Source organism: Mercurialis annua, linkage group LG5, assembly GCF_937616625.2.
Source record: "Mercurialis annua linkage group LG5, ddMerAnnu1.2, whole genome shotgun sequence".
Classification (NCBI taxonomy): domain Eukaryota; kingdom Viridiplantae; phylum Streptophyta; class Magnoliopsida; order Malpighiales; family Euphorbiaceae; genus Mercurialis; species Mercurialis annua.
Genome location: NC_065574.1, coordinates 49568933 through 49592313, shown reverse-complemented (window position 1 = coordinate 49592313; position 23381 = coordinate 49568933). Strand labels below are relative to the sequence as shown.

The window sequence follows — 23381 nt, the reverse complement described above, 5'->3', positions numbered from 1 at the left end:
TTTTGGTAGATTTATATATTTGCATGCAGAGTATAATATATAAATTGTATTCCTTGTTTATTAATGTTTGGTTAGTTTCTGGTTTCAATTATTCTTTTATCATAGTTTGGAAGGGTATGTATTTGTAATCTTTATGCAACTGGTTCTGCTTTAGATTGTTTTCTCAGGCTGTTTACTTTGTTTAAAATGAACCATAAACAAAAAACGATCAACGAGGACTTCAAACCTGTGTCTCGAGATCAAATAAGTACAATTTAACTTTTTTAATCAATTAGTTAGAACAACGTAATGGTTTTGTTTCGTTTTGGATGATCGGTTAACTGTTTCTGACTAAATGTTTTAAATAAAAAAATTCGTCCATCTACGGTGATGAACGAGTACTTGCATTGAGCCTATCATGATGGCGAATTTAGCATTTAGCGTGTTTGTTGTATCATAGGTACATCCGTACAAATGAGTACCTGTTCGAGATTCAATTGAGAGGCAGGAGGGGTTCTGCGATGCACCCGCAGCAAAGATATATTTATATTTTAAAATTTTGTTGAACCTTATAACCTCCCTTTGTAATGTGTCAATGCTTGACTTATATTATGAATTAATTTTGGAGAGTTAGTTATAGTTTTTAAAAATATGTTATTGATCATTTTATGTGATATGTGGATTTTTATTTATTTCTCTGTGTGTATACTATCTGTTCTCTTGGCTATGCAGTCACAATGAAACTGGTCTCGCACTTCGTCATTTGTATAGTTGCATATGATGTTCCATTTCGCGTCTTCAGAACAGAAGCAATGGGCTCTATACAGGAGATGGCTCAGCTGACCTCAAAGGTGATCCTGCTCTTAAGCAGAGGACTGGAAATTGGAAAGCTTGTCCTTTCATTTTGGGTGCTGATTCTGATTTTTATAGTATATTATGTTACGTAATCTTTCTTTCTCTTTAATTTTTATTTAGATAAATTGATGCCTTTGAACTACAACAAACTTATGAAAAGTTCAAAACATTTATTTAAGAAAACATTGGATGTGAAATGTATTAATGTCTAGAATTGTTAGGGTCCATGGAGCCTATATGCTATTTTAGATGTTTCTCTTTTCTTTCATATATGGATTTTGTTGGATGTCTTGACTACATTTGATAACTCGAGAGTCGTAAATTGGCACTGGGAATGTGTACATTGACACTCTCAGCATCACTTACTGCATTAATACCAGCTGAATGTGAAGGTTCTTTGTGTCCTTCGGCTGCTCCAGCTCAGTATGCAGTTTTCTTCTTTGGACGGGTGGCATCAAGCAATGTGTTTCTTCGTTTGGCGCTGACCAGTTTGACGACACTGATCCTAAGGAAAGGGTGAAGAAGGGATCTTTCTTCAACTGGTATTATTTCTCTATTAATATTGGTGCTTGTATCAAGTAGTTTACTGGTATATATTCAAGATAAAGCAGGGTGGGGTCTGGGATTTGGAATTCCTACATTGTTTGTGGGAATTGCTATTATAAGTTTTTTATCCGGCGCACCCCTCTATAGATTTCAGAAACCGGGAGGGAGTCCCATTGCAAGGATGTGCCAGGTTCTAGTTGCATCATATCATGAGCGGAATTTGGAGGTGCCTATAGATAGTAGTCTCCTATACGAGACACAAGATGGACAATTTGCAATTGAAGGTAGCAGAAAATTGGAGCACAGCATGAATTGGAGTAAGTTTCTTTTTCATTTCTCTTTGTTATTATACTCGTGTCGGTGCCAAGTCATCTATTTGTGTATTTTGATTGGCTTATCAATTGGATTTATCAGTCGGGGAACGATTAAGACCCGTTGGAATGCCTTGCTTTTTTTAGTTAGTTCAAATACTCTGTTGTGAGTGGACATGCTTATCCAAGCTAAACCACTACCTTAGTTCTGATAATGATCTTTTTATGGACATTTTGTGTTAGAAAATGCGCAGAAGTTTTTTTACAACTATTAACTAGTTCTGAAAATAATTTTTACACTGAATATCCATTTCTATGCAAGTGCCTTGATAAAGCTGCTATAATTTCAGAAGCTGGGGCCAAAACAGGGTCTACCTCCGATCCATGGAGGCTTTGTACCGTGACACAAGTGGAGGAACTGAAGATTTTGGTTTGCATGTTTCCAATCTGGGCGACAGGAATTGTGTTTTCGGCTGTCTATGCCCAAATGTCCACAATGTTTGTGGAACAACGCATGCTAATGGACACAAAAATTGGATCTTTCACCATTCCTCCTGCCTCCTTGTCATCATTTGATGTTATTAGTGTTATTTCAGGGTGCCAGTCTATGATGCGGTCATTGTCCCAATTGCAAAGAAGTCTACGGGAAGAGAGAGGGGCTTCTCGGAGTTGCCAAGGATGGGCATTGGCCTCTTTATGTCAGCGCGATGCATGTTTGCTGCTGCTTTGGTAGAGATTAAATGCTCGCCAACGAGCTCGGGTTGGTTGATATGGGTGCTGCGGTGCCTCTCAGCATCTTTTGGCAAATTCCTCAGTATATGTTAACAGGTGCTGCAGAGGTGTTTACATTCGTCGGGCAAGTTCAATTTTTCTACGAGCAATCTCCTGATGCCATGCGAAGTTTATGCAGAGCATTTTCGCTTCTGACAACGTCCTTGGGCAAATTATCTGAGCTCATTTATTCTGACTATGGTAACGTACTTCACAACGATAGGCAGAAATCCAGGATGGATTCCGGATAACTTGAACAAGGGCCATCTTAATTATTTCTTCTGGCTCATAGCCGGACTCAGCATTGCTAATATATTCATCTACATTGTTCGCGCCAAGAAATACAAGCAGAAGGCGCCAAGGCGGCCTCCGAAGGAGGTCATCTCCTCAACTAGAGGACGACCGATTAGCGACGAGCAAATTAGCTAAGAATGGTTTGTACATAAAGAAATTAAAAAATTATTTTCCTTAGGGCATAGGAGGAGTATGCTTTGTGTCATATTCGTTATTTGGTTATGGTGAGCTGATCCATTTGTTAGAAACATCAAATCTCATTTCTTTAATGGTGCATGGCTAGCGAAAGGTTACATACTTGCATAACCATTTTTGTTCACTTATCATACAAGCAATAACCCGATTAACAGGGAAAACTTTAAACTTAAACAACCAAAAGCGGGTAATTGATCCTGACCATCATTGAACTTTCGAGTTTTTTCATTTCAGTCACTAAACTATTTTTCTTTTCATTTTGGTCATTGAACTTTCATTTTTTTTCATTTTGGTATTTCAGACCAAAAATGCTTAGGTGGCAACCGGAAATTGACATGTGACAACCGGATTTTATAAGTTTTACTTTGAAAATTTATCATACATACATAATTTTACTTTGAAAATGAATTTTTCGATCAAATATTGCATATATGGCAAGTTTTCAGGTTAAAAAAAATTAATTCCGGCTGCCACCTAAGCATTTTTGACCCTGAAAATACCAAAATGAAAAAAAATGAAAGTTCAGTGATCAAAATGAAAAAAAATAGTTTAGTGACTGAAATGAAAAAACTCGAAAGTTCAGTGATCTTCAGGATCAATTACCCACCAAAAGCTTCAGGTTTTAGAAATTCTAAAAGTTAAGTAATGTATCAAATTAGATTTTTAAGTAAAGGCACCATCATTCAAAAATATTTAATTTTTTTGACTTTTTTATATGTATATCCCAACATTTCAAGAACGTCAATTTCGGCCTAATTTCAATAAATACATTTTAATTATAACCAATTATTTAAAAGCAATTCCGAAAAAGACAAGATATATTTGATTTTTTTTGTAGTCCATCTTTTTCTTTTTTTTATTATGAAAATATATTTATCAGAACTACAATTAACGAAATTAAAAGTTTGACCATAAATAAAAAAATGAAAACAATTTGGCCTTTTTTTTTGAAAAATGAATCCTTTTCCTCGTCCGATAAGTTCCTCCCTTCATCCACTCCGTCCTAAAGAATTGAGCAATTGGCTGCTATTGAAATTTACCAACATTCTCTCTTTTTTCACTCAAATGAAAAAATCATAGCCGTCTAAATTTTTTATTTTATTTTTCTCTTCGGCTACGAATGGTTTATTCTTGTCATGAACGGTAGTCATTCATGTTTTATTTTGCTTTCTTTTTCACTTAAATGAAAAAATATTAACCGTCTAAAGTTTTTATTTTATTTTTCTCTTCGACTGCGGTCAATGGTTTATTCTTGTCATTAACAATGGTCATTCATTTTTTTATTTTGCTTTATTTACAAATTAAAAAATTAATAGTTGATTTCTTTTCATTTGTTTGGTTTTTGTTGGTTAAAATTTATCCATGAAGCACATCGATTTTAATATATATCCATACTATATATAAAAGCCCGGATGGAGGGGGGCGGGGCAGACATATTTACATTAATGTCTTTTTCACTTATAAAATTTAATTATTAATTAAAAACTATTAAAATAATCATTAAAATTAGAGTAGTAACTAAAATAAACTACTATGTTAAGATAAGTTAGAGTACTGAACAAAATAAACTACTATGTTGATATAATTGTATAGAGTACTAACTAAAATAAATTACTTTGACTATTTAATGATTACTATTTTAATTATTTTTTAATTGCAAGGTAAACTATTTTAATTAATTACTATTTTATTTTTTTACTTTATGTTTTCTATTAAAAATATCTATAATTATAAAATTTGAGTACCAATTAAATTTGTTTAAACAATTAAAATAGTATTCTAAAGTTTTTAATAAGATAAACTATTTCAAATTAACTATTATTTTAAATTTTATTTGATAATTTGACGAGTCACATTACGAGCCACATGTGAAACACGTAAAGCAACACTAGTGCTAATAAAAAAATCGCTCCAGACTTTTTTAAATGGAGGATTAAACCATGTATATGTTATATTACTTTTATTATTATTATTTTTTTATAAAATTTTCTGTGTCATTTCACTATTAAAAGTTTGTTTGATCCTTTTTATGAAGAATTGACAAGTCTTTAATTAAACTTTTAAAAATTAGATTTTTATTATAGTAGAGAAATTATATAATTTTAAATTTTATTTTATGGTGCGATTGCGAACAAGGCTTTATATCAGGTTATTAGAAATAATTATTAGTCTACTTATATTCTTACTCTTATATAAAAAATTATTTTTATGTCAAATAAACAATATAGGTTATAAATTAAAAAAATCAAAAATATTTGGTATTTTTTAGTGAGTAGTCGTTAAATGGGCCACAATTATTAACCATGGCCACAAATATTAAATGGGCCACAAATATTAACCAATAGGCCCAACAGGCCCAACAGGCCCAACAGGCCCAACAGGCCCATACTCTCATAATCACCTAATTATACCGCATAGAAACTCCACGCATCATCTTCCTTCTCTGTCTCCTTCCTCTGTAACTAAAACCCTAGCTGGTTCGCCACTCAAACCCACTCAGATCGGAGCTACAACAAACCAACCCACAACAAAATGAGACCAATTTTAATGAAAGGGCACGAAAGGCCCTTAACTTTCTTAAAATACAACAAAGAAGGCGATCTTTTATTCTCCTGCGCTAAAGATCACACTCCCACCGTCTGGTTCGCCGACAACGGCGAGCGTTTAGGCACTTATCGCGGCCACAACGGCGCCGTTTGGTGCTGTGACGTTTCAAGTAATTTCTCTATTTATTTTAATTTTGTGAATTCGTTTTTTTTTTTTGGTTTTAATTAATGGAATGTCAATTTGTTTTGTTGGATTGGATTAGGGGATTCGAAGAGGTTGATAACGGGAAGTGCGGACCAGACGGCAAAATTATGGGATGTGAAAACAGGGACTCAATTGCACTCTTTTAACTTTGACTCTCCAGCTCGGTGTGTTGATTTTTCAGTTGGGGATAAACTTGCTGTTATTACTACTGATCCTTTCATGGAATTGACTTCTGCTATTCATGTTAAACGCATTGCTCGTGATCCCACTGACCGTAAGTCTTTATCCGTTTTTTTGTTTAAATATGCTTATCTTGTATATGCTGCTTGAGAAATAATTGTTGATTTTTTTATTTATGTTGAGAGTTTAACTTTGAGATCAATTTTAAGTAATTGAATGTCAATTCTATAGATTTTGTTAGATTGGTACTTGTGCATGTGATTTTTGTATAACTATGTCGGCAATGACGGAGTCATGATTTTTATATTGGGGGCAATTTGTAATATGAATTTTATGGGGGAGGCGATTTTTAAAAGTGGGGGGGGGGGGCATTTTTGTCCTAATTTTGATATTTCAGAAAGTTGGAGGGGGCCATAGCCACCCCATGCCCCCTTCCCTCCATCACTATGTGTGGGCTTGGCTTATGAAACAATGACTATGTTACAGATATTAATTCAATACTTCAATTATGTGATTAGGTTAAAGTGTATTTTACTTATTTTAAATTGTTAATCAGGATTTATTTAGAGTGCCTTTGAGATTCATGGTTTTTATATTGGTTTAGTCTAGAAGTCATTTACAAGAGTAAAATTAGCTTCTAGTGCTGGTGAGGATGGGGACGGGATATGCATAATGTACGAGGATAGACAATGAGCATATTCTGCCCTCTTTTCTCACAACTTTTTGTAAGCAATACCCAGACGCCACGGAATTTGTCTTTATGAATTTGTTTGCTGTAATATAGAAGCTAAAGTCGCTAGTAACTTTTGGATGTTGATATGTGTTGTTTAATGTTTGTATTGAGAGTGGAAAATTTTATTTATTTTACCTTACCAATCTAAATCTTTTTTATGTGTGTTTTGAAGAGGTGGGCGAGTCCGTGCTGGTTCTCAGGGGTCCACAAGGAAGAATCAACAGAGCTGTTTGGGGGCCTCTTAACCAGACTATCATAAGTGCTGGAGAAGATGCTGTAATTCGCATATGGGATTCTGAGGTAATTTTCCATTTGTTTGCATAACCTCAAGCTGTGAATAAAGAAAATATGAAAGATTTTTTTTTTCCTGATGAATAAAATATGAAGACTTGATTGAATAAAATATATGTATCTGATATCATAGAGAAATTTTAAAATGTTATTTGAAACTCATTCTATAAAATTATGAAAAATCCTATTCTTTCATCTGTCTCACAGCTACTTTTGAGTGGTATGATGATTTTGCTTGCTCTTCCATTAGCTTCTTGTGTCTATATATGTAACAGTAGATATGTTTATTTAGCATTCTGTAAGTTTCTGAATCATTGTGAAAGCAAGTATGCACTGTTACTAGATGGCTCTTAATTTATTAATATTCTAGTTCCAAATTTGTCATCTGTGTCGTGCCTTATCATGTTCTGCTTTTTATAAATGACCAGTATTCTGATTTGTTTGAATCATATTTTGAACCTGTGCTCTTATATTCCACTTGTAGACGGGAAAACTTTTGAAAGAGAACGATCGTGAAATTGGACATAAGAAGGCTATATCATCACTTGCAAAGTCATCTGATGGTTCACATTTTATAACCGGTTCTTTAGATAAATCTGCTAAGGTATAATATCCAGTATACTTTGTTTCATGCTTTCAGTTGTTCTTTTTTATTCTGCTACTTTTTGCCAATGTTATTTATTCTTTACAAAGTGGAATGTTTCGCTTTTATTTACTTGTTATTCTACTACTGATAGCTCTGGGACACCAGAACATTGGCTCTTATCAAGACCTATGTAACAGAACGTCCAGTCAATGCGGTTACAATGTCTCCCCTGCTTGATCATGTAAGTGTAAACAAATTTATTGGATATTTTACTAGTTTTATTATGGTAAAATTGCAAGTTTTGTTCCAGTTTCGTCCCGCTGGTAACATACATAGCAAACCGTTACTTATGCTGGCCATGAAAATCTGGAACTTATCTTATTTCTAGGGCCATTTGTTCTGTCTGTTTCTGCTTCCTTTTTTGGGGTAAAGTTAGCAAGTTCAACTTAATTTTAAGTAAACTGTGGCAAGTGTTGCTAATATGTCTCGTGAAATTGGAATTGTATATCCTTTAAGCTATAATTGTTTTAGAGTACATATGTTTTTGTACATATAATCTATTTAGTTTGAGTTGATAGTTATTTGAAGAGCATATGCATTTCAGTCAAAGTGTTAACGACCTGATTTAACAAAGATTTGTTGCATGATAAAAAACTGTAGATGACTTTATTAGCTGCTGGTTAAGAGTCCCTTGCATCGGTTTCTTTTCTCTCATTTGCCCCGTATCCTTAACGAAATAATTCTTGACATGACTACTCTTTTATCCGGCAGGTTGTTCTGGGAGGTGGTCAGGACGCGTCAGCTGTCACTACTACTGATCATCGTGCTGGGAAATTTGAAGCCAAATTTTATGACAAGGTTATTTTTTCATGCATATGGCATTTCTTTATGATACAAGATCTATGATTGTACAACTTAATATAGCCTTAAATTTTCTCATGTGCAGATCCTTCAAGAAGAAATTGGAGGTGTGAAAGGTCACTTTGGACCAATAAATGCTTTGGCTTTTAACCCCGATGGGAAAAGGTACTCTTCTAACGTCTTTTTATGCTATGCCTCCATGTATAGGCGGTTGAAATTATAGTATCGGATTGATTTATCATCAAATTATTTATCCTTTAGGAAAGTTCAGAATTTATCAATGGAATTGTATTTTTGTTGTCGTATATGTACCCTTCGTTCATTGTTACTTCCATTACTAGTTTCTTCCTGCCAAAATATTTGTCAATATGTATTGCTGTAATAAAGGCAGAGAGCTACTAGTTCCCATGTTTAGCGTATACTTAAATTAGTTCATTCTCTAGGTTCTATGGTAGTTCAAGATTTCCTCTGTTGCCAGATCTAAGTTTTATTGGTATGATAATTGCACCAGCTATGTTGTGCGGAAACCTGTCGAGTTCTACATTTCGCCATAGGCTTCTGAAACTCCAAAATTTTAAATATATAATCGGTTCTTGTGAAAATTTTAATTCACCATTTTCCATGCAACATAGTGCACCTGTGTTGGTAATGAAAAGAATAAAACAGCCATGTTGTTTGAATTATCAAGTTGAGTTAGATGTTTACTTACGTGATGCACTTTGGGTTTTGCAGTTTCTCAAGTGGAGGTGAAGATGGATATGTGAGGTTACATCATTTTGATTCAGATTACTTCAATATCAAAATTTAAATACGAGCACATATTTGAATCACAATCTTGCTTTAGAAATCAGAGGTTAGAAGATTCACCAATGAAGATGGATTGGAATTTTGATATTTGTACGTTGAAGGGGCATAGTGTTACGAAGTACTCTTTTTACGCTAAAATTACTTCTGTTTGTAAGAACTGCTTGCGAAATGTTGGCATCAGCAAGAGATACAAAATTGTTTTCCTTTCAATTCATCCTCTAATTTTCATAGTTACTTTCATTGTTTTCTGAGTCAATTTTATTGTGTATTTGGAATTTATGGGAAAAATGGATTAAAAATCTGAATAGCAATTCTTTTGTAATTCTGCCTGAATGTAGAAGTGCCTGAATTAAGCGACTTTTGGGTCTAATTCGATTGGAGACGGGTTAACAATTAAGACTCGTTTGCGGTATTGCAGCTCCACACCGAAATGTATAGGCAACTTTTGTTTCTTTCAATTCTTATGTTATGGTAAAATTACAAATAGATAATACTTTTTAGGCCAAATGTTGTAAAATGGCCAAACCTTTCACAAAAGTTTCACAAAAGTCCTGACCTTTTAATTTTGTCGATTTTGGCTAAAAACTGATTATTTGGTTTCACAAAAGTCCTGACCTTTCAATTTTGTCGATTTTGGCCAAAAATGGATTATTTGGTTTCACAAAAGTCCTGACCTTATAATATTTGGCATGATACATAGGCGTCACATAGGCAAATTGAAATCAAATTGAGAGTTGGCCACAATTGAAACCAAATAATTCATTTTTGGCCAAAATCGACAAAATTGAAAGGTCAGGACTTTTGTGAAACTTTTATAAAAGGTTTGGCCTTTTTAAAACATTTGGCCTACTTTTTATTTGTAATTGTTTGTCCCTTTGTGATTAAAGAGAAATTAAATTTTGTTTTTATTTTTCATATGTTTAGATTCAAAAAATAATAATTTTAATATATCTTTTGATAAGTTTGAACTTTATGGTCATATAATTAATTTCAAAAATGAATAAGTAAATGTAAGGCATATTTTCTTGATTTCAATTTTACTAATTATAAATGAAGTTCATGTTGCTAATAGCAGAGGTATAGCCTCCATCAAGAACCAGATTATGTGCTGTTATAAACCCTGATTCTTCACTTGCAAGAAACAATGCAGCCTGAGCCACATCTTCAACTGTTGCACTTCTCCCCCGCAATAGACTTCCTCTTTCCGCAACGATTTTGCTCACTTCTTCCGCTTTCATTTCCGCTCTCCCCAAAAACTCCCTGTACGCACCCACAAGGATCTCGGTAGGAACTCCGTGCGGTGAAATGCAATTCACTCTTATTCCGTGAACCCCTAACTCACAAGCACTACTCTTCATCAATCCTAAAATTGCTTCTTTTGAAGATGAGTACGGGTGCGATCCTAACCCTCCCATTATAGCTGAAGTACTCGACGAACATAGAATGCAACCCCCGTTTCCACCTTTATATTTCATTTTACATAAATATAATCAACTCTATATGATTAAAAAGTAAAGAATTACAATTAATTATATGTATGATTAAATATTCATTTATAAAGAGTTAGATGCAAATAAAGTTATGAATTATAGATTGTTTTATAATTACACCATTATTAATTTTTACAATTTAAAATAAGGCTAATTCACTCAAAAATATCAAACATTTTTTACTTTTTTCATATAAGGTTCTACTTAATTTTGTCAATTGTTGGCTAATTTCAATAATTACATTTTGGATTGTAGTCAACTAGACATATTTATCAAAAAGAAATCCAAATCTCTTTTTCAGTTACAATCAAATTTTTTTTCAAGGGAAAGATACTTATTAAAATTGTGTCACCACAAAAATGAAAAAGATCGAAAATATTTGGAACTGAGTATGTGGCTAAATTGAAAAATTATTTTGAATGATTAGGCTTTTAATTTTTTTTTTGCAACTCGAATCACACTGATTGAAAATCCGATCAATTGGTGGTGTAGACATTACTCCCATCTTGTCACACCTTTTATTTTGGGGATCCGGCATTTCACATCAGTGTAGATTAATCTAATTTTCAATCAGTGATTCAAATTGTATAAAAAAAACTGTGTTTAGAGTTGCAAAAATTAGAAAATATTGTTAGAAATTACAAAACACACAATAGTTCATAATTCTATTTTCATAAGCCATTTATAAATGATTTCTACTAAATTTCATGTAATTTATTCGAACCAAACGCACCATCAATCATCGCTTTCGCCGCATGCTTGATTCCGTGTAGAATTCCGTTCACATTAACAGAAAACAAGTATTTTACTTGCTCCATGTCAATATTTGTAATACTACCAGAAGGACCTGCAATGCCTGCATTGTTGAACATGATATCAAGTTTTCCTTTCCATGATAATGCTAGATCGACCGTTGATTTAACATCAGATTCATTAGCAACATCACAATGGATGTATTTTCCTCCAATTGAATCAGCTAAGGTGTGGCCTAGATCATCAAGTATGTCAGCAATTACTACATTAGCTCCATTTTGTGCAAATAATTTTGCTGTGGCTGCACCAATTCCTCTTGCTCCGCCTGTTATTACAGCCACTTTGCCACTCAACCTTGCAAAATTTGATCATCATATGGTCAATTTATGCAACTAATTGTAGTAAATTAGTTATATTTAATCAATAAACGATCAAGAAAAATACTTTGTTGATATGCAGAGGCAAAACTAAGACTAAAAGTTAGGAGGGGCTAGTTATACAAAAAAATCAATATTGAAGGAGTTATTTAAAAGAAAAAAAAGTTTAGGGGGACCAATTAAAAAAAAATCGAATCAAGGGGTTTTATGTTAAAAAGAAGTGTGGGGTGGGGGTTGCCCCTCACCTTCTAAAAGGTAGTTCCACTTCTATTGATATGTAACAAGTTGCACGGAAACTTATCAAGTCTTACATTTCGGCGTTTTGTTTTATTTTCTTAATTGTTTTTTAGACTCTGAAACTCAGAATGTAAACCTATAGTAAAACAAATTATTTTGATGTTTTATATTTTGGCGTTCTCCGTTTCATCATTTTTTTTGGATGTTCCACATTGGTAATATGAAAATAGAAGTATTGAAATCGAAAATATTAAAATAAAAACCGACGAAACAACAAAGTTTACAAGAATGAATAGATATAGAACTTTAGAAATTTCTAAAATACTTTTTAAAATGAAAACAAAAATGCTGTAAGAACAAAAAGTTTTCATGCAATATATAAGCTTGCCAACAATTGTTCATTAAAAAAAAAAACTATGGACATTTTTTGATTTCTATAACAGATAATTAAGGGATACTGAAGCAATGAACAGAACTAACCTTTTGTCAGAAAATCTCTGAACAAGAACAAGTGGTTCCATTACTACTAGGAATTTCTGAAAGCAGCTGAAAATTGGTGATTATTTGATAAATAAGGGCACTAATTATATAATGTGGTGATCTTTGAAAGGCTTATTATATAGTTTAGTGTTGCATGCTCTTTTCATTCCATACAACCAACTTCTTAACCATAAATCTCTAATTTACCTATATTGAGTATGTATTTTATGTTTTTATTTTCTTTTATATTTACAAGATTCTTAGGTAGACTCAGTCCACCACGTCATCTGTAGACTAAACCTATCACAAAATAACATGTCATTAAAATGATGACAATCTTGTAAATTTGTTTATTACTTATTTACACATTTGAATAATAATATTACAAAATTGCCATCATTTTAGTGACGTGTTATTATGTGATAGGCTTAGTCCACGGATGACGTGGTGGACTGAGTCTATTTATAAATTAGGCTTCTTATTCAAATAACCAACATTCATCTTTGATTTACTTTTATACCAACATATATTTGACATTTTAAAACTACCATGCAAGGGAGAAATTATTACTTTTATACCATCCATATAAATAGAACCCTAATAACACAAATCTTAATAATTACATTTATTTTCTCTCTCCTCAAATTTCTCTCTCCTTTCTCTTTCAATTCACCTTTCACACAAATTTCAGATTTGTTCTTCGCACCAATCCGCCTCCGCCGTTCCATTTTTGCCGTTTTACCTCCGTCGTTTTGCCTCCGCCATTCCACCATCTTTCTTTTATCATTTTGATTTCAGATCTGAAGTTTTTAATTTTTTTTTTCATTTTTAGATCTATAATTTGTTTATTTTTACTGTTGTTTTCACCATTAAACATGTATAAAGATTATCTTTAAAGAATCTAATACTCATTTCATGTAATATAGAATAATTTTATGATTTTATGGAATAAAATTCTGTTATTTCTGCATTTTTCTTGTGTTTCTGCGTTTTTTTTATTCTGCAGAACGATTTGTTGATGATGATTGATTGCTGAATTATTGTAATGTTACAGTGCTGTTGATTTTATGTTGACTTTATGTTGATATCAACTGATTTTTTTTATTTTTACATTGACAACTAAGATAACATTGTTTGTGAAATAAACTAAAAAAATTAAATTAAATTAAATTGAGATTAGATAATGATATGGTAGCATCGGGGAATAAGACATATAATGATGTTGCATTATTGTAATGTTACAATGTTGATATGGTGTTGATTTTCGGTTGATATTTTGTTGATTTTAGCATCGATGAAGAAGACAATAATGATGTTAAATTATTGTAATATTACAATGTTGATCTTATGTTGATATAGTGTTGACATGGTGTTGATTTTGGTATAGGTAAAAAATATAAATAATGATTTTAAATTATTATAATATTACAAATTTGAATTTATGTTGATACTATGTTGATTTTGTGTTTTATTTTAGATTGAAAAAATAATTTATTAATCTTTGATTAATTTAATGTTGATTTTATATTGATATATATAAAAAATAAAATATATGATAAATAATAAATTTTGATTAATTATTAGCAAAAATAAAGGTAAATAAATATTAAAAATAAAAATTAGTGTTAAAAAAGATTTACAAAATTAATACTATCCAGTTTATTAAATGTTGTTGATATTATGTTAATATTGTGTTGATATTAAAACTGACAAAAATGTCAACAATAAAGAATGTACACATGTTGATTTTGTGTTGATTTTGAGTTGATATTTGATTAATTTTAATGACAAATAGTATACACATGTTGATTTTATGTCAATTTTGTGTTGATTTTCAATTAATTTTAGGGATATGTGCATGTTAATTTTAGGTTGATTTTAGGTTGACATCGAGTTGATTTTGCGTTGATTTTGATTAATATAGCTTAAATAATTGTACATCAATAAAATTTAACATTGATTTTATAATAAAGTTTGTACGTAGAACATAATATAAGGAGCAAAAAAACCAACCAAATTTCAAAAATGCCGAAATGAATTTAGTACATTCTAATAAAATAACCTCTAGAAAATGAAAGTTATAAAAAAATGGCTGAATACCAATAGCATATGTTTATTTTGGAAATTTCAGAACGTTTATCGAGAAAAAAACACAAAGAGATCAATCATTCAAACAAATATGTGCACTCCACATTCCATCCTGCTGTTTTTCGAATAAACATCTATTCCGCAAACTTACAGGAGGCATTTATTTCATAGGCAATATTATCTTGTTTGTCAATGTTAAAATAAAAAAAATTAGTTGATATCAACATAATATCAACATAAAGTCAACATAAAATCAACAACACTGTAACATTACAGTAATTCAGCAATCAATCATCATCTACAAATCGTTCTGCAACGCAGAAATACAACAAAACACAAAAAAATGCAGAGTTAACAAAATTTTATTACATAAAATCACAAAATTATTCTACATAACATGAAATAAGTATTAAATTCTTTGAAAATACTCTTTATACATGTTTAATGGTGAATAAACAGTAAAAGATAAACAAATTACAGATCTGAAAATAAAAAAATAAAGAACAAAAAATTTCAGATCTAAAATCAAAAAAAGAAAAGAAAGATGGTGCGGCGAGACAAAGGTGGAACGACGGAGGCGAAACGATGGAAATTGAACAGCAAAAACAGAACGGCGGAGGGGGAACGGCGGAAGCGGAACAGCGGAAGCGAAGGAATAAGAACGTGGAGAAACTCTGCTGGACTCGTGGAGAAGAAGAAGGAGCCGCCAAAATTCAAGAGAAAAAGAAGAAACAGTAGAAAAGTAAGAATTCAAAGAAATTAGATTACAATTTTAATTTTGGATGGTATGAAATGTAAACTTTAGCTTTGGACTGTATAAAAATAAACTTGGGCCAATTTTCAGTATATTGGATAAAAAGCCCTAAATAAATTTATCTACATCATCTAATCTTCAACAACTCGCAATGTTCAATGTCAAGATTATATTATAAAAATATATATGAAGAAACAAGAAGTATGTATGCATTTAGCTTAAATAGTGGATTTTAGGATCGAAAATTTATATAGATAATTTTGACATAAACTATTTAGTGTTGCTAAATTCCTTTATATTTTTTGTTAGTTGCAGAAGAGTTAAAATGGTGATAGTAAAATTTTAAAAAGGTTATTGTATAAGCATAAACTCTCTTTGTCTTCAATTAATAGATCTCATTTTTTTTTCAAATTATAAATATTAATTACTTATTTATATAATCAAATATCATATAATTTATTCGTCCGGATTTAATTGAGAAATTTTTTTTAGTATTCCATTCAACAATTTTCATTTATATAATATTTTTTACATTAATTTTTCTCTTTTGTCATCTTCAATAAATGTACTTAACATTATTTTAAAAAAAATGTTATGCATTCAATGTAGCATAAAAAATATAAATTAAATAATGAGAAAATAACAAGAAAACCCACAATGTGAACTTTTTTTTCACACTCTACCATTTCTTTTTAAAAGTTTACATCCATGCCATAATTATCACTTTTCTTTCATTGGTACCACTCTCATAGAATAGGGACACGTATCATCAATGATTTCCTCTTCTTTCTCTACAATCTTTTACATCTGTCCTTTTTACCCTCACTTTCCTCTTTCTTCTTCTTACTACACAACTCAAATTTCCACCATTAAAATCCTTTCTATCACTGCAATAAAGGAAATTTCATGATGGAAATGGCTAGAGTCGACGTTCAAATTAGAGTCAAAGCTTTAGCTGTCGCCTCCGCCGCCGCAACAAGAGGCGAAAAAAAAACGTTATTATTGAATGCACAAGACGAAAACGACGAGTTTTAATTAGTAGTCGAAAAATTCAGTTTCAGCATTATTGGAGTTACTAAATCAATATTAAAATAAATAATGTAGGAAGTTATTTTGATTATTTTTGTAGAATAAGAAGCTGAGAAGTATATCTAGCCTTTTTCCTTTTATCATTCATATACCCAGAATTTTTTAGATTTTTAGTGGGTTTGTTTTCATTGCCTATATAGCTATGTAGGAAGTTTTTTTGATTCATATAGTTAGAAGTTTTATGACTTTGAGTTCGATTCTTGAAAATGAGGGGAAGATTGTGCGGTTTTCAAAATTGGAAAAAAAAAGATAGAGAAAAAATTATTGTGTATATTTTTAAGTTCAAAAAATATGCAAATGAGCTTCAAAAGTATAGAGAAAAAAATTAAATAGACATCATTTTTTTAACCAAATCGAATTAAGAAAAAAGAGATACATATTTTATACATAATTTATACTTGATCGACACATTTTTTAATTTTTTTTATAACTCATACATGATAGATGCACTTTTTAAAATATACATGAGAGATACATTTCCGATACAGAAATTATACATATTTGATACATATTCGATACATAATTTACACATGATTTTTTGATAGATATTTGATCGTTGGAACCTTTTTTTGTTTTTTATACATATTTTTTTTACTTTTATTACAAACATTTTTTATACATATATGATACATCTTTGAGACGTATCAAAATTTTTACTACACATATTACATGTATGTTTTTTAATACATATGTGATACATACATGATAGATATTTTTTTGCCTAAATTCATACACGATAGATAAATCTCTAATACATATTCGATACATGACTGATACATAAAATATACATTTTAAATGTAATTAATAGATACATTTTCAATACATAATTTATACATGATAAATACATTTCAAATGTAATTGATAGATACATGGTTGATACATAATTTATACACGAGAGTATCATTTTCTACCATATAATTTAGATAGATAAAAAATATGCACTGAATAGATACATTATTGATACACGATTTATACATGATAGGTACAATTTTCAAAATTAAATGGATATATCGTTGATACATGGTAGATATATTATTTATACATTGGATCCGTATTTAATTTGTATCAACAATGTATCCGATGTATAATTTATAAAATTATATTATTTATATATTTTTAAATTTTTAAGATTAATATTTAAAATTTAAATAAATATATAAATAAGTTATTTATTTTATTAAAAAAAATAAAACAAAAAATATAAAATGAGTACCCAATTCAGCTTGCTGAATGGGGTACAAAATGAATTAGACCCAATTCAGCAAGCTGAATTGGGCCAATTCATATACTGACCCACGCTTCATGCGCGGGTCGGTGTTAATTAATCTGGTGCACCAGCTATGCTGGTGCACCAGATAACGCGTCAGCTGGCCTGACACACGCGTCAGGCCAGCTGGCGCGAGCTGACGTCAGTGTGCGTCAGACTGACGCACACTGACGTCAGAAAAATGGCATTTGTTGCAATTTTTTTCTAAAAAATGGCAGAGATGAAATATTTTATCATGACATGATATTGTTTGAAAATAGAAGCTATTTTTTGGTAATTTTGTTATTTTCTCTTAAATAATATGTAAAGAGAATCTTTACAATTAGACTGGGACGAGAGGAGCATATCATTTTTATTACTTATAGTGAAATGTATTAAAAAAATTACTAACATTTACAGAGTCTTCACTTAACTAAAAAGGATAACTGTGATTTGAAGTAATAGTATATATATGCGTTCTAATAAAGAGAATTTATATAAATAGTAATTTATCTCCTCAACTTGTAAGCAATATATAAATTAATTTTGTGATTAATTATAAATTTGAAGATTATAGTTAACTAATTCTATTTTGGCAAATTAGTTTACAATTTGAGAGGGTAAATCTCCAAAATTAAATTAATTGACTATAATTATAAAGTTTATGATTAATTTGCCCATAAATTAATTTATATGGTAATTACTCATTATTTAAAAGTTTAGGAAGTAAATTGCTACTTAAATCTAATAAAGGAGTATTTTTATGTAATGTTTAATTAGTTATAATTTGATTATAAATTTATTATGTTAGAATTAATTACAATCTAATTTATATTTATTATGCTTAAATTAACTATAATTAAATTTAAGATAAATATTTGAACATGGAACTTAATATTAATTTTGAAAATAAAATAAAATATTTATATGAATAATAATTGCGCCAACAACAATTAACATTGGTTAAACAATATCCCCTTTTATAAAAAAAATTACAAATATTACACCATATAATATACTAAAAATTAAATTGACTATATACTAAAATTGTACCAACAATATTTAAATTCTCTAGTTCACTACAAAAATATAATAAAAATATATATGAAAAAAAGTGTATATGTTATCAACTAGATAATATACATAAAAAATTATTATCGATATACTGAAAGTATATTGAAATTATACCAGTATTAAACTAGAAACTTTTTTAAAATTTTGTGTTTCATTAGTTTTAATATATCGACATTATACCAATATTAAACACATTGTATTTTTGTAAAAAAAATTAATTGTTTCCAAAAAAATCGGATTTCGCATAATAAATTTTTGATATTCAGCAACTTTCGAATTCATTTTTATCTTTACTTAAAAATATGCAAAGAAACGAGGTCCAAGAATGAAGAAGGGGGTAGAATTACTGAATGACATTTTTATTAAATATTTTTAAGTCAATTCGGAATTTTTGTAAATAAAAAAGTCAACGGACATTTTTATAAATGTTTTCAAAATTTTAGATATTTTTATAAAAATTCCAATAAATCTATTTCAATTTGTTTGGGTCAATTATGAAATGAAAATCCAAAAGACACAGCCCACGACCCACAACGACAAAACAAAAAACTAAGACCATCAACCCTGTTAGAAGTTAGCCTCTTTTACAACGAGAGTGGAAAAACTGAGCACGTAAAATTCTTCCTTTGTTCAAACACCCTCTCAAAATCCACAACCAACTCAATCAATCAACCAAATAATGGAAGCTCCGGGATCATCAAAGCCGATGATAGCAACCCAAGAAGAAATGGTAGAAGCCAGAGTCCCAATCCCATACCGAGACCAATGCGCCCATTTGCTCATCCCTCTCAACAAGTGCCGCCAGGCCGAGCTTTATCTCCCCTGGAAATGCGAGAACGAGCGCCACACTTACGAGAAGTGCGCCTATGAGCTCGTCATGGAGCGCATGCTTCAGATGCAGAAGATCCGCGAACAAGAAGCCAAGCTTAAACAGCCCAATAAGCAGGGCGGCCTTATCCCTCTCATCCCCAAAACTGCTAATGCTTAGGGTTTCATTTTCTTTTTGTTTCTTTTCATGGTAAGTGGTTTTCGTTCTTTCATTTTAATTATTAAAAAATTTGGTAATTTTGTAAAGGTGCGATCTTTGTTGGGAATTTGGTAAATTAGGGATTTTTGGTCTTGGGTTCTTTGTTAATTCTGTTCAATTCGATTAAGGAATTAGAATTCTAGGTTTCAATGGTAAGATTAAAATTGAGAATTTCATGTTTAGGGTTTTCTAGAGCTTTCTAATTAAGAATTTGCTTATCCAATTTGGAAATAGCTAATTGTTACTCCTTTTATTTTGGGATTTTAAATTGGGTAGGTTTTAATCTGTTATTCTTGGTATGAAATACTGGAGGCTCCTTTGGACTTACATTGCCTTACATAACATAACAGGTTGTTGTATTTGTGTGTAGAGCAATAGTTTTAGTCTATAGTTTCTGTTTTCAGATTTTACGCGTTGTTTCTTTTTGGTTAGTGAGTGTATAATGGCTTAGTTTGTTAGTAATTTGAAAACAATGGTTAATCTTAAAATACTTGCATTTTACATGTTTTTTTAAGCTGAAAGCAAATGATCATTATGTATTAGTTCTATTTAAGCTTGAGATCATATGTTCCGGAATTGTTTGAACATGGGGGAAGCATTATTATCTGTTGTGGTTGGTATGAATAAATGCTGGGATATTAAGCTGTATTACATGTCAGATCACGGCCCTTAAATGTGATCACCAAATTGTTTTGTTTTTTTATGTGTAGTCTAAACGTCTGACTCCCCAAATGAAAGGAAATAGAGAAAATGAGCTATTAATAGGATAAGGTTCCTTGTTTTATATGCAATTGAGAACTGGAAGATTTTTTGTTTACTTGTTTATTGGTTAATCAACCAAGAAGAATGTTATTAACAATCTGTCGAAGTCCTTTACGATTTCTTGAGGAGGCATGTTCTTGCCATTAGCTGAAACTTGCAAACTAAGCAAGTTAATTGGCAATTGGGTAGTTTATGTATAGGCACTTTTATTTTTTGAGAATCTCATTTTAGCTCCTATCCGCTTTCTCCACATAGAAGTAGTACAGTTATAGGCTTATAGCATTCTCGTTTCATCCCTTTCCTAATTGCCCTTCTTATAGCATTTTTATGTTTATTTTCATCCTTCCCTTTTTTTAGTTTGCTGTTGCTTTTCATCAGATTTTTGACAAAGCTAGATTTTATCGAGTTATGGCTTTGTGAGTCGTAATATCTGCTGGGGCGGAAACTGCAATTGGGTATTCTATAAGTACTAAATGCTTTAGCCACTGTTGAGGATATCAGAGTTAAAGGCACTGGATCCTCCTATCCAGTTTAGTTTTGTAATTTCTTTAACTCTGGGCATTGTTGTTGCCTTGTCTTCTCCCTTCAAAAATAAACCTAGTATGTTGTAAGTCGATGTTACTTATAAAGGTTTTGGAACTTACTGTGCGTGTATGAGAGAGGAATAGAGTTTAGGCTGTGGATTTAAACAAAATTTCCGTTGGTGTATTCGATGGTGATTTACCACCTGATCGCCTTCATATACTTATCAACGAATTTCATTAATATTTTCAATATCACAAATGAAGGCAATTTTCCAATCTTTCAAGCGTTTGTTATTGATACGAATTTTGTACTTTAGAATAAGAGCTGAAAGGTGCGTAACATGCACCTATTCTTGTATACATTAGTAAGCTATAATTTGCATCTATTCTGCTTATAAAATTGTGAGAGCTGCTTGATTTAGTTCAATTTTGCTTTGTGGTTTCACTTCGCTCCTCTGATGTGAAAATGTTGCAAATTTATGATGTGCAGCTTCCAATTTGCTGAGAGATGGATCTTCCAATGGTGATGCCCACTGTTGCCAGGTGAAGTTGTTTGAGACTGTATAACAGGAGACGCATGTAACAGACTCCTCATACTTTCTTGGTCTTTTATCAGTTGTCAAACATTGTTCATTGAATAAATTCTTAACTGGCTTCTGACAATCCTTGTTTTTTTCTATCTATAAATTTGTCTATGTATATCTAGTACTCTGTTACAGTACCTGTAAGATGGAATTGTCATTATAGCTACGCGTGAAGTGGACATGGCATGTCCATTTAGCTTCTTCCAAGTTCCGCATTAGGAACTTGGATAAGTATGAAAGTCATCGCTGTAGCATAAAGATGTCATTAGATTGATGCTTTCGATTTAAAATTTCACCATTACAAACTGTTAAAACGTTGGTCAAGAGCATTATAGAACTGCAAGTATAGCAAACTTTGTGCACGTAGGTGCACAATCCATTGCATTATGCAGTTGAATCATATGTCATTTCGGTTGCACGATAGGATACCAAAGGCTCAATCTTGTAACCGAAACGTGATCAAGTGCCATAGATTTATGTTTAAAGGCACCGAATTACTTGAAAAATTATGCAAGGAATCTATATATATTATAGCACTATAGCAGTAACGTTAGAAACTTATGATAACCAACAAAAGTGGCATTTAGCATAACGTTTTTTATAGCTATATAACTGAAATAATGAGATTTGTTTTTTTGAAAAAGCTAAGAAATGAAACTTTTTTGAAAGGTTATATATCAATGTAGGGATGGCAATGGGGCGGGATGGGGACGGGGAAGCCATCCCCATCCCCATCCTCGCGGCTGTGGGGAATCCCCATCCCCATCCCCATTTAATTAATGGGGATAAAATCATCCCCGTCCCCATCCCCATGGATCCCCCATTCCCGTGGGGATCCCCATTCCCCGTACAATTAAATATAATTTATAAATAATTTCATTATTTTTATAAGATATTTTAAAAAATTAATTATAAAAAATACTATTATCTTTTATAATATTATATATTCATAACTAAATAGAAACTAATAAAATAAATTAAGTTAAATTATTTAAAATTATAAATAATATACAAAAATTTATAATATAATATAAATATGCATAAATATAAATTGGGTCCCCATGTGGACGGGGATGGGGATCCCCATGGGGTGGGGACTATACTCCCCGTCCCCTCCCCATCCATGTGGTTGGGGAATGATTTTTCCCCATCCCCGCACCCATGGGGGTAATTGGTGGGGATTCCCCGCCCCATTAGGGGCGGGTCCCCACGGGGAACGGGGAATCCCCTCCCCATTGTCATCCCTATATCAATGTCTCTGAATTTGCAGCTCATGATCAATTAACTCAAAATTACTGTTGTGATAAGTCGGTCTCTTAGAATTTGTCAAATTTCAAAACAAATTTAGAAGATAATTGAAAAAAAAAATTGAGGTAATTGATTGAACTTTATAAATTTAGGAAGGCTGATTTATAATAAAGTTAATTTTGGAACAGGTTAATTGTGGTGAAAAAGCAGCCTCTGGGCTAGCCATTACACAGTCTTTATGAAAATTTAGCAATTGTTTCTCTTGGACTCTAAGGGCTTATTGAAAGAAACAAATTGGGCTTTTTATAAAATTTATTATTTTTCAAATATAATTCTTTTCTCTACCCTTAAAAATATCTTTATTTATTAAGTTAAATTTTTAAAAATTCTAGTTCATCTGCTAATTTTTATTTTTCAACATTTTTAAAAAAAAAAATTATTATTTTTGGCTCATTATATTCCCGAACTTATTATTATATATGTTTAAT

The 23381-nt window shown here is 31.3% G+C and overlaps 3 protein-coding genes and 1 pseudogene across 3 annotated transcripts; 3 read left to right on the top strand and 1 right to left on the bottom strand.

The window, feature by feature from the left end:
- Window positions 1–75: 75 nt before the first annotated feature.
- Window positions 76–3053, top strand: LOC126682625 (protein NRT1/ PTR FAMILY 8.3-like; annotated as a pseudogene).
- A 2325-nt stretch (window positions 3054–5378) lies between these two features.
- LOC126682818 (eukaryotic translation initiation factor 3 subunit I-like) lies at window positions 5379–9400 on the top strand. The gene is made up of 8 exons (XM_050378580.2): window positions 5379–5667; window positions 5761–5976; window positions 6788–6915; window positions 7391–7510; window positions 7644–7733; window positions 8264–8350; window positions 8439–8518; window positions 9086–9400. Exons 1-8 carry the CDS (start codon window positions 5484–5486, stop codon window positions 9159–9161), a joined length of 981 nt encoding a protein of 326 aa, XP_050234537.1. The 5' UTR covers window positions 5379–5483; the 3' UTR covers window positions 9162–9400.
- Window positions 9401–10079: 679 nt separating this feature from the next.
- Window positions 10080–12606, bottom strand: LOC126680304 (short-chain dehydrogenase reductase ATA1). The gene is made up of 3 exons (XM_050375407.2): window positions 12498–12606; window positions 11384–11757; window positions 10080–10622 (listed from the first exon to the last, which is right to left on the bottom strand). The coding sequence occupies exons 1-3, from the start codon at window positions 12536–12538 to the stop codon at window positions 10201–10203; spliced, it is 837 nt and encodes a 278-aa protein (XP_050231364.1). The 5' UTR covers window positions 12539–12606; the 3' UTR covers window positions 10080–10200.
- Window positions 12607–19427: 6821 nt separating this feature from the next.
- Window positions 19428–19736, top strand: LOC126683316 (NADH dehydrogenase [ubiquinone] 1 beta subcomplex subunit 7). Its single transcript, XM_050379169.2, has one exon. The coding sequence runs from the start codon at window positions 19428–19430 to the stop codon at window positions 19734–19736; it is 309 nt and encodes a 102-aa protein (XP_050235126.1).
- Window positions 19737–23381: the final 3645 nt, after the last annotated feature.

Bases quoted from the DNA above. Each gene is read 5' to 3' on its own strand.
- LOC126683316 (XM_050379169.2), top strand. From the start codon at position 19,428: ATGGAAGCTCCGGGATCATCAAAGCCGATGATAGCAACCCAAGAAGAA.
- LOC126680304 (XM_050375407.2), bottom strand. From the start codon at position 12,538: ATGGAACCACTTGTTCTTGTTCAGAGATTTTCTGACAAAAG. The intron at 11,758-12,497 runs GTTAGTTCTGTT...AAATTTTGCAAG, and splicing joins CAGAGATTTTCTGACAAAAG to GTTGAGTGGCAAAGTGGCTG. The intron at 10,623-11,383 runs GTGCGTTTGGTT...TGAAATATAAAG, and splicing joins GGCGAAAGCGATGATTGATG to GTGGAAACGGGGGTTGCATT.
- LOC126682818 (XM_050378580.2), top strand. From the start codon at position 5,484: ATGAGACCAATTTTAATGAAAGGGCACGAAAGGCCCTTAACTTTCTTA. The intron at 5,668-5,760 runs GTAATTTCTCTA...GGATTGGATTAG, and splicing joins TTGGTGCTGTGACGTTTCAA to GGGATTCGAAGAGGTTGATA. The intron at 5,977-6,787 runs GTAAGTCTTTAT...TGTGTTTTGAAG, and splicing joins TGCTCGTGATCCCACTGACC to AGGTGGGCGAGTCCGTGCTG.